Consider the following 9,478-nt stretch of genomic DNA (forward strand, 5'->3'; position numbering starts at 1 on the left):
GAGTTGATGGCTATCGTTTTTGCGATCCAGAAGTGGCGCCACTACTTGTTGGGTAGGAAATTTGTAGTCCGTACCGATCAGAAGAGTTTGAAGTATCTGATGGAGCAAAGGGAGGTCAATTTTGAATACCAAAAGTGGCTCACTAAACTTTTGGGGTTTAATTTTGACATTGTGTACAAACCAGGACTGGAGAATCGTGCTGCAGACGCATTGTCCCGAGTTTGTGGGGTGGCGGAGTTGTTTGCAGTCTCTACTACTACGGTCCTGCAGTTGGAGGATCTCGCGAGTGAAGTAGACAAAGATACCGAGCTCCAGAGAATCATGTCTGAGTGGAAGGAGGACCCTACTAAACATCCTGATTTCTCGGTGGTTCAAGGACGTCTTTTGAGGAAGGGAAAGTTGGTGATTCCTAAAACTTCAGCCTTAATTGGTGTCATTATGACGGAGTATCATTCGGGGAAAATGGGAGGACACGGAGGAGTGGTGAAGACTCAGAAACGAATTGGGGAGCTGTTCTTTTGGGAAGGGATGATGACCGATATCAGACGCTTTGTGGCTTCGTGTTCGATCTGTCAACGCCAGAAGTACTCTACTTTGGCTCCTGGTGGGCTGCTTCAACCGCTACCAGTGCCAGAACAAGTGTGGGAGGACATCTCCATGGATTTTGTGGAGGGACTTCCTCGCTCTCAAGGGAAGAATTCAGTGATGGTGGTCGTTGATAGACTGACAAAGTTCAGTCACTTTGTGGCTTTAAGTCACCCCTTCTCTGCAACTGATGTCGCCATGGTTTTCATACACGAGGTGGTACGTTTACATGGGTTTCCTCGTACCATTGTATCTGATAGGGACAAGGTCTTTACGAGTTCCTTTTGGAAGGAGTTGTTTCGACTGTCAGGTACGCGCCTCTGCTTCAGCACCGCTTATCACCCCCAATCCGACGGTCAGACTGAAGTGACAAACCGAGGAATGGAAACTTACCTGCGCTGTTTTGCTAGTGATAAACCAAAGACGTGGCTCCAGTACCTGTCGTGGGCTGAGTTCAGCTATAATTCGGCGTTCCACTCTTCTCTGCAAATGTCACCGTTCAGAGCTCTCTATGGTCGTGATCCGCCTACTTGGGTGAAGTTCGAGAATGGCTCTACGACTAACGCTGAGCTGGAAGTGCAGCTGCGTGAACGTGATGCAGCGTTGCACTTGCTCAAGGAGCACCTCCATAGAGCCCAACAGCTCATGAAGGAGAAGGCAGATAAGCATCGTCGTGAGGTGGAGTTTGCGGTGGGAGATTGGGTGTATGTTAAGCTCCGACCTTATCGACAGAGGACCCTGGCAAGGAGATTGAATGAGAAGTTGGCAGCAAGGTTCTATGGCCCGTTTGAGATTGAAGCTCGAGTTGGGAACGTGGCGTATAAGCTGAAGCTACCAGAGTACTCTAAAATTCACCCTACGTTCCACATTTCCCAACTCAAGAAGGCCATTGGAGAAACTACTGAGACGTTGCCATTACCAACACAGCTAAGTCAGGAAGGTGAGTTGCTGGTAGAACCCGAGGAAGTACGAGCTGTGAGGGTTAACAGTGTCTCGGGTCAGAAGGAAGTGTTGATTAAGTGGGAAGGACTACCAAGCCATGAGTGTACGTGGGAGTGGTCATCTGCTATGGCTAAGCGGTTCCCTAACTTTGACCTTGAGGACAAGGTCAATCTTCAAGGGGAAGGTATTGATACGTACGACGCCGTACACCCACCTATCTTGTATCAGTACAGGAGAAGGGTCCGGAAGGAATGAGAGCAGAAGTCTTACAGGCCCACGAGGAGTGTACGCTGTGGGTCTTTCGTAGGAGAATAATGAATAACGGTCTTGCTGACTCACCGACAGGCCATGTGCATCCGTTAGTCACAGAGGTTACATGACGGCGTCAGCAACAACCTTGGAGGAGAATAAAGGAGAGTGAGGGAAGCGTAGCATCTTTTTATCAAGTATTTTGTCCAGTAGTTCTTAAAGGAGAGGAGAGACTCCAAAGAAAAACTCATTGTATTTGCAACTTTATCTATAAAACTTGGGATTTATCTTGAATCGAGTCTTTTTTACAAGTTTGCTACATCTAAAGTGTATCATCATCTTTGGTTTGGATGATGCAGAACAAGTAAGAGAAAGCAATTTTGACCAAGTAGATGATAAATACAGTATGTCCTATGTTAAGTTCTTGAACCAAATACTATTACTCTAGCCTACCTTTTTCCCAGTTACTCGGGCTTGATGCCATATTTGTTTAGTATTGAAAGTTTTGCTTGACATCCACGGCTTCTACTCTGCTCTCTTATTGTATAAATGCAAAACCTGCTCAATATGGTTCAGAGTGACATTCTATGATGCTTAAGAATTGCATCCACTGCAGTCTTTTTGTTGTGTGTGACAAAATGGCATCCACGTCTATCCACAGTACCATTTTTCTGTAGGTAGAGCTATCTATGCATCTCCCACATGTTTGCAAGGGTTAGGTATGAAACTCTGCAACTTGTAAGTTTTTAGTTTCGGTAGATACAGTAATGAAGAAAACGAAAACCTTAAAGAATGATTGAATACCAGCTTGGGAAGAGGTTTTGGAGTTTCCATTACAAGTTCCAAAGCTTACTCTTCGGGAAATAGAGGTACTTGACTATATGACATTTCAGAGAATGACGATTTTGGAATATCTTGGACTCGTGAGGCTTGTGCGTTTTGTAAGTATGTTTTTCAGTTTTGAGCACTTGTTCCCGATATATCTAAGTAACCATGTTCTGGCCTAATCAAACATGGTGACACTTGAGATAAGATATGAATCTCCGAATTGTGGATCTATAAGAAACTTAGCTACATGAGAGACGAGAAGAGAAAAGGGAGTTGGAGAGGATGAGAGAAGACTGTGTGAAAAGAACACATAGAAACGACACAACACTGTATTTATCGTTGTCTGATTGCTCCAAAAGCAACAGAGTTCAAATGAAGATTTTCAAAATCCTAAAAACAAGAGATGGCAAGTGAAATATGTACCTATCTAAGTTAAGGTAGAGCAATTGAGCAAACACACATCGATTTCTCCAGTAAACAAAAAGTACACCACAAGCATCACACTGCAATTCTGACAGGATGAGTAAAACCTAAACAAGTGCTACTATGTCCCCGGAAGAGACAGTATAACTGCAAGAATATACTTCTTAACAGATCAAAGAAAGACCAGATAAGATTTCACCACAAAACTGCAGATACAATTCAGTGACACCATATTGCGATTCAGATAAAAGACAAGCTCAGGTCTAACAAGAAGTACAATGTCCCAAAAAGATATATGTTAAATTTGTAATTATACTTTATAACCAATCATATAAAGATCAAATAAGGTACCACAGTTGCAATTTTCAACACGAAAGACAGTATAGTTCGGATTCAGACGAGAGCAAAGCTCAAGTCTAAGTTAACCCACATTTTGAGAGAAATAAAGAAAAATGTAATAAGTCTACAAATAAGCCCAAAGGAGAAACGAAAAGGATCATTTCTTAGCAGTTCCTTTGCTTCCACCAGAAGCTGCAGCGGCTGCAGCTTGAGCAGCCTTCTTTGCTGCCTTCTCTTGCAATGCTTTTCCATCTCTAAATCATTAAAAAAAAAAAACAGATCAAATCATATAAACATTCGAGCAAACCAAAAAAAAAACTAATTAAATCAAAAACGACGTGTTCGTACCTTTCACGGCGTTGCTCAGGCGTCAACCCGTCGTCAGCATTCTTTCCCTTTCCTCCAGCACGAGCTGCAGCTCTTTCACGGTCACGCTCTCTCTGACTTCCACGTGCTGTTTCGCATCAAAGCTTGAATCAAAGAAAACAAAAAAAAAAGAGTTTTGGATTTATAATTATCAGAATCGTGTGAGATCTAACTAAGCAAGATTCGATAAGCAATTCACAGGATCTAATCAAAAGGATAATTTTGACAAGGAATCCGTGTACAAAAAAAAACCCTAAATTCATAGATCGAACACACAGGACCTATAAACACGACAATTAAAAAGCGAATCAAGGAAGAGAATCAAAGGATATGAGTCATTGTTGTGAATTCGCGTAAGGACGAGGCGATCCGACGGTCAATGCAGAAGAAACGCAACGAATGGGTTAAAAACGCTTTCACGAAAGAATTTGGAATTTATTAAGAGGGGAGGGAGTCTCTTTTGTGTCAGGTTGACTTCCTCGTGCGCCTCCCCTTTTCCATATTCTCTAATTTTTCGATTTTTTAGTTAACTTGAATTTTTTTTAACTGAGGCTTTCGTTACTTCGTAAATTAAGAAATAAAAAAAACCATAGAATAACACAAATTTGTTTTTGTCATAAATATATCAAAATAACAAAAATGTTTCATTATAAATATATATTTATATTTTTAGGATTAACTAATTTAAACTTATGATTTATAGGAGTTGAAGATTTGGGATTAATGTTTAAAATTTTATAAAACTAAAAATTAAAAATTAAATTATTTTAAATAAAAAATTGAAAAAATATTTTCAAGAAGTATTTTCGATTTACAAAAAGAAAATTTGGAAAAAGTAAAAAAAAAAATTGAAAAACAATTTCAAAAGGAAAAATTATAAAGCTTTTGAATTTGAAAACATATAATCTTAAACTATAATAAAGTTTTTTTTTTACTTTTTTATTTTTATTTTTATTTTTATATCTATGATATTAGCATTTTAGTTAGGGGTGGGCAAAAAACTCAAACCGAACCGAACTGAACCAACCAAACCGAAGTTAAACTGAACCAAACCAAACCGTGCTCTTTATGTAACCCAGTTGGTTCATGTTTTACTTAACCCGAACGGTTTAGTTTGGTTTGAGTTTAAACCGAACCAAACCGAACTAAACCGATAATCCAATATATATATAGTAAAAATATATATGATATTTATATATATATATGTATTAACATATTGTAAATTTTAGTTAAAGTTTCATTTTTCATTTTTTCATAACTTTCATATCTTTAAAAAATTATAAATACGATTCAAATAATACTATTATATATAAAATCATGTAGCATAAGTTTTTATATTCTCACTCTATCGTTTATGAGTTGATTATTTTTTTAATAAAAGTATAAAACTAATGCCTTCATGTTTTATAACCAACCCGAACTACATCAAACCAAACTAGACCATAATAATGTAAACCGAACTAAATCTAACCAAACCGAACTGAACCGAACCGAATTAAACCCAAACCGAACCCAAACCAAAGCTACTTTGGTTTTAATTGGTTTGAGTTTTATAAAACCCAAATTATCCAAACCAAACCGAACCCGAAACTAAACCGAAATGTCCACCCCTAATTTTAGTCATTTTCTTCCTTAGGATTTTTTTTTTAACCATTCTTTTTTAGGATTTTTTTTGTGACAAAAACTTGAAAATAATATACAGTATTTAGGAGAATTGCACATTAAAAAGAAGAAAAACTAAAAGTTTAAAACCCTATGTGGCTTTAGTTACAAGGATCTAGTATACCATCATGTCCTACCGTCTGAGTTGAGTTAGTCAAAGAACGAGTGTTGTTGGACTGATTGACGAGCCAGACATGTCGTCTGGTCTGGATAGTATTAGTTAGATTAGCCATGTCAGGCGCTTGATTAGAGAGATCGAAATCACCAATCTTGGCAACATCATCATCAAAGAGAAGCACGTTGCTGGATTTGATGTCTCGGTGGTTAACCTGAGGGTTGACCTTCTCGTGCAAGTACTTGAGTCCTCTGGCTGCACCAACAGCGATTTTGACTCTCTGTTGCCACGTCATAACAGGACCTCGCAGCGCTCCTTTCACACCTTTTCGGCCTGCACCACCAAAAAAGGTACCATAGTTTCAATATCTTCAACTCTCTCCAGTGAGACTAATCCATCATATAACGTGAATCACTCACCATGAAGGACATCATGAAGAGATCCGTTAGGAGCATACTCATAAGCAAGAACACGAAAAGGGCCATCAACAATATAACCCACAAGTGCAATACCATTCTCGTGTCGCAATCTCGAAACCATTGATATCTGTATTAAAAAAAAAGAACTTCTACCTCATTACCAAAACAAAAGTAGACAGAACACTCTCAAAGGACAAACCATAATGTGCTTTGTAGTACTAGTATACCTGGGAAAGAAATTCTTGGTCAGGCTGCTTGCTAGAATCAAGTTTATTGATAGCAGATGTTACACCGTGAAACACCCTTCCATAAGAGCCCTCACCGATCAAGGCCTTGGAACCGTAGTTATCGGTTACATCACTCAGCTCATCAGCAGGAATGGCTGGTACAGAAATAGGCTCCATATGAACAACAGGCTGATTCATGGGTGGATCAGATCTTAGATAGTGGCTTCCACTGTCACCTTTAGGAAAATCAAAAATAATACACACATGAAGCCAAAAAGGAGTGGGGAGTAATGATATTAGGAAGTGGAGAGATACCAGCAGGGACGTGAGTTGGCATTGGTCTAGTATCATCAGCATTACGGAAACCATCACCATACCCACACCAACCGAAACAGCTCATGATTACAACTGCTCTTCTATTATATCAAAAGGAATTTAATTGGAAGGATGCATACTAATATCAGAGACGCCACTTCCAGTCAGTCAACCGACGAAAGATTGCACTGTCCACATGCTCTACCCACAGACACTGTTTCACAGTAAAACACTACTTCACATCGTCAGTGTGACTTTTTTTATCTAAGCAGTCAACTCATCATATGGCGTCATCGTTACAGCTGTTTTCCTTATTTCCTTCATTGTTGCACTGTATCCAACTCCATAGCTTATAAGGTCTTCACTCCTACCGTCTATATAAACAAACGTTACAGGTCCAGTGTCTTATTAAACACCAGATCAGAACTCATCAGCAATGGTTCACACTCTTATCTCCTTCTCATCTTAGATGTTGCTTGCTTCGTCTCTCTTATATCATTGGCGCTTTCACAAACTTTCTCTATACAAAACGTACGCTCCACCAAAAGAACTCTGTTCCAGACTTGCATGGAACTACCCGAACTTTAGTCCTACCACCACAACACTCGAATCGCGACCAACTCATCTTAATTAGTTGCTATCCGACAGCTGGTGCTTGTGTAAGCTCTGATGCATCACCAAACTCTTCTTTATACATCTGTATGATCATTGGTTCCGTAGCCGGAACTCTCGCATTTATAAACCGATACACAACCTAAAGTCTGTCAAGAACAGAGAACCACTAAAATCAAAGGAAGACCAAAGTTAGAGCCAACAACAAAAGTATCATCTAGCCATTTTACCTTGTTTACGATATTCATGTCTGCTATGCAAGAATGATTTCCTCTGATTCCTTTGAATATCTGCAAAAAGCTTAAATTCAGGAAAGGCTGAAAGAAGCAAACACGGAGTATAAAGACAGTTTTTTTCATGTAAGCCTCTTTGTGGTCTAACCATTCCAAGCAAAACTTTCTGATCCAGGAACGGGGTTAAAGACAAAACCAATATGACAGACAGAAAATTATGTGTACCTGAGCACTTGTAACATGGTGGTCAATCAAGAACAGTTTGTCATTCCTAAGATCTGCAACGCATTTGATGAACAAAAAGCAGTTAGAAAGAAGCCCAATAATAAAATTTAAAAAATGGTCAAAAGCCAATTCAGACATATATGTTCTTCGTAAGAAACAGAGTTCGGTTACACCAATGTTCACAGAAGATAGTGTAACAGTGTAACAGAATCACGAGAAAAATGTCATTGAAACAGAAAGGAGAAAGATCAAAGAGAGATGCAAAGGATGATTTATGAAAGGACCAAATATAAACAGAACCAACGAATTTAAGGCAATGTCCACTTAAGCAATGACATGAGCAGTGAATTTAATAAATGTTATAATGAAGCCAAGAAGACTAAGAAACTCCGAATGGGTTTAACAAAAGCAGAGTAAGAAAAGAAGACAAGACAAGACAAGTAAAAAAACAAGACTTTTCATATAGAAACAAAGACCCATTAGCCAACAAACAGTTCTACACGATGATCATCCACTTCAAGAAGAAGTAGGCAACAAACAATTCTATACAATGATCACAGGAATACAGAACAAAACAAAAAACAAAAAGATTCTCAGGATACTAGACTCTAAACGACTTCAGCTTTCTCCAAATCATCATCAACACTCGTTAAGACCAAACCAAACTCTGTTTCTATGCAAAAGATTATATCTTTTTAACTAGTCACGATACGATACTCTTCTACTAGAGGACTCTAAAATATTTGACCTTCCTCAAGATCATCAAGAACATCATCATCGACATTGGGTTTTAAAACCAACCCAAACTGTTTAAGCAAAGATCGATCTCTTGCCCGACGGGAACCGCCAATGAGATTTAACAGTTCTTTTTCGACAGACAGAGGATTTTCATACCTACAATCGGATCTTGCTTCTTCTTCTTCAACCTTCAGCACCGCAAGCCTTGCCTCTTGTCTGATTTTCATTCTTGCTTTTTCTTCTTGAAGCTGCTTCTCTCTTCTGATCTTCAGCATTGCCTCAGACTTGTTACTACTCGACTTAACAATGATATCCGCAAACCTAATCCTTATCGCTGCCGCGCGAACAGATTTTGATGAGGAGGAGGAAGAAGACACGAACAGCGGATCACGACCCTGACTTGTAGCTGTCGCCATTGCTTAAACCCTAGTTTTTCGGATTCGAAATCAAAGAATGGGAGAGAAACGAATCGACAGAGAAGTAACGAAGAAATCAAATTTTTGAGGAAAAGAAACCCTAAAACTCGGATTTGTTTTTGTGTTTTCTTGAGAGAGCCAAGTGTAAAAGTTTATTTCCGTCGGCTCAAGGTGTGTTTATATAGGAAAGGCTGGAAAGCTGATGTTGTCAAGTGGGACCTTTTTTTTTTTTTTTCTGATCAACAAGTGGGACCCGCTCTATTGCCTTTTCCGGTTCTTTTTAAAATTCGATTATTTGTATTGCAATGGGGTATATATATTTCACCGAAGTCACTTTAGAAGTTAGAACACCATTAACCGTGAAAAATGGTGGAGAGCCCTAAAAGAAAATAATATATTAATATTCTAATCATATAATTATATATTTATTTTTCAGTAATTTTTTAAAAAAATTAACAAAGTGACATATGTTACTTTAATTTCTTAAGAGGTCCTAAAAATTTATATTTTAGAACTTTTACCAATTGTCTCTCTTATTTTTCTGATTTTATAGTTTTTAAGTATTATAACTCCTTTCTAAAACTATAGCCGGAGCTGCTTTTACAATGGCCCTAATTAGGGTGAGTTTCCCAGATCAAATATTATCATATTTTTGATATTTGTGATTTTTTTATTATTTCATGGATATCTTTATGAATATTTAACTTTTTGATTTGTTTTATTTCGAAAAATATGGATATCCCTTTTTGGATATCTGAAAATTAATGGATATTTGCGTATATTT

The 9,478-nt window shown here is 38.3% G+C and overlaps 2 protein-coding genes across 6 annotated transcripts; both read right to left on the bottom strand.

The window, feature by feature from the left end:
* Window positions 1–3,325: 3,325 nt before the first annotated feature.
* Window positions 3,326–4,243, bottom strand: LOC108822826 (uncharacterized). Its single transcript, XM_056992623.1, has 3 exons — window positions 4,065–4,243; window positions 3,715–3,817; window positions 3,326–3,620 (listed from the first exon to the last, which is right to left on the bottom strand). Exons 1-3 carry the CDS (start codon window positions 4,069–4,071, stop codon window positions 3,524–3,526), a joined length of 207 nt encoding a protein of 68 aa, XP_056848603.1. The 5' UTR covers window positions 4,072–4,243; the 3' UTR covers window positions 3,326–3,523.
* Window positions 4,244–5,092: 849 nt separating this feature from the next.
* LOC130494680 (receptor-like cytoplasmic kinase 1) lies at window positions 5,093–8,862 on the bottom strand. 5 transcript variants are annotated; one of them, XM_056992150.1, is made up of 7 exons: window positions 8,435–8,857; window positions 7,541–7,593; window positions 7,313–7,372; window positions 6,471–7,231; window positions 6,156–6,391; window positions 5,929–6,055; window positions 5,097–5,842 (listed from the first exon to the last, which is right to left on the bottom strand). In XM_056992150.1, exons 4-7 carry the CDS (start codon window positions 6,553–6,555, stop codon window positions 5,496–5,498), a joined length of 795 nt encoding a protein of 264 aa, XP_056848130.1. In that variant the 5' UTR covers window positions 6,556–7,231; window positions 7,313–7,372; window positions 7,541–7,593; window positions 8,435–8,857; the 3' UTR covers window positions 5,097–5,495. The 5 variants fall into 5 exon arrangements, with proteins under 5 accessions (XP_056848127.1, XP_056848129.1, XP_056848126.1 ...); XM_056992147.1 differs by having other exon boundaries at window positions 5,093–5,842; window positions 6,156–7,231; window positions 8,439–8,862; XM_056992149.1 differs by having other exon boundaries at window positions 5,093–5,842; window positions 6,156–6,990; window positions 8,435–8,862.
* Between the last annotated feature and the right edge of the window lie 616 nt (window positions 8,863–9,478).

Source organism: Raphanus sativus, chromosome 8 (assembly GCF_000801105.2).
Source record: "Raphanus sativus cultivar WK10039 chromosome 8, ASM80110v3, whole genome shotgun sequence".
In the NCBI taxonomy this organism is placed as follows: domain Eukaryota; kingdom Viridiplantae; phylum Streptophyta; class Magnoliopsida; order Brassicales; family Brassicaceae; genus Raphanus; species Raphanus sativus.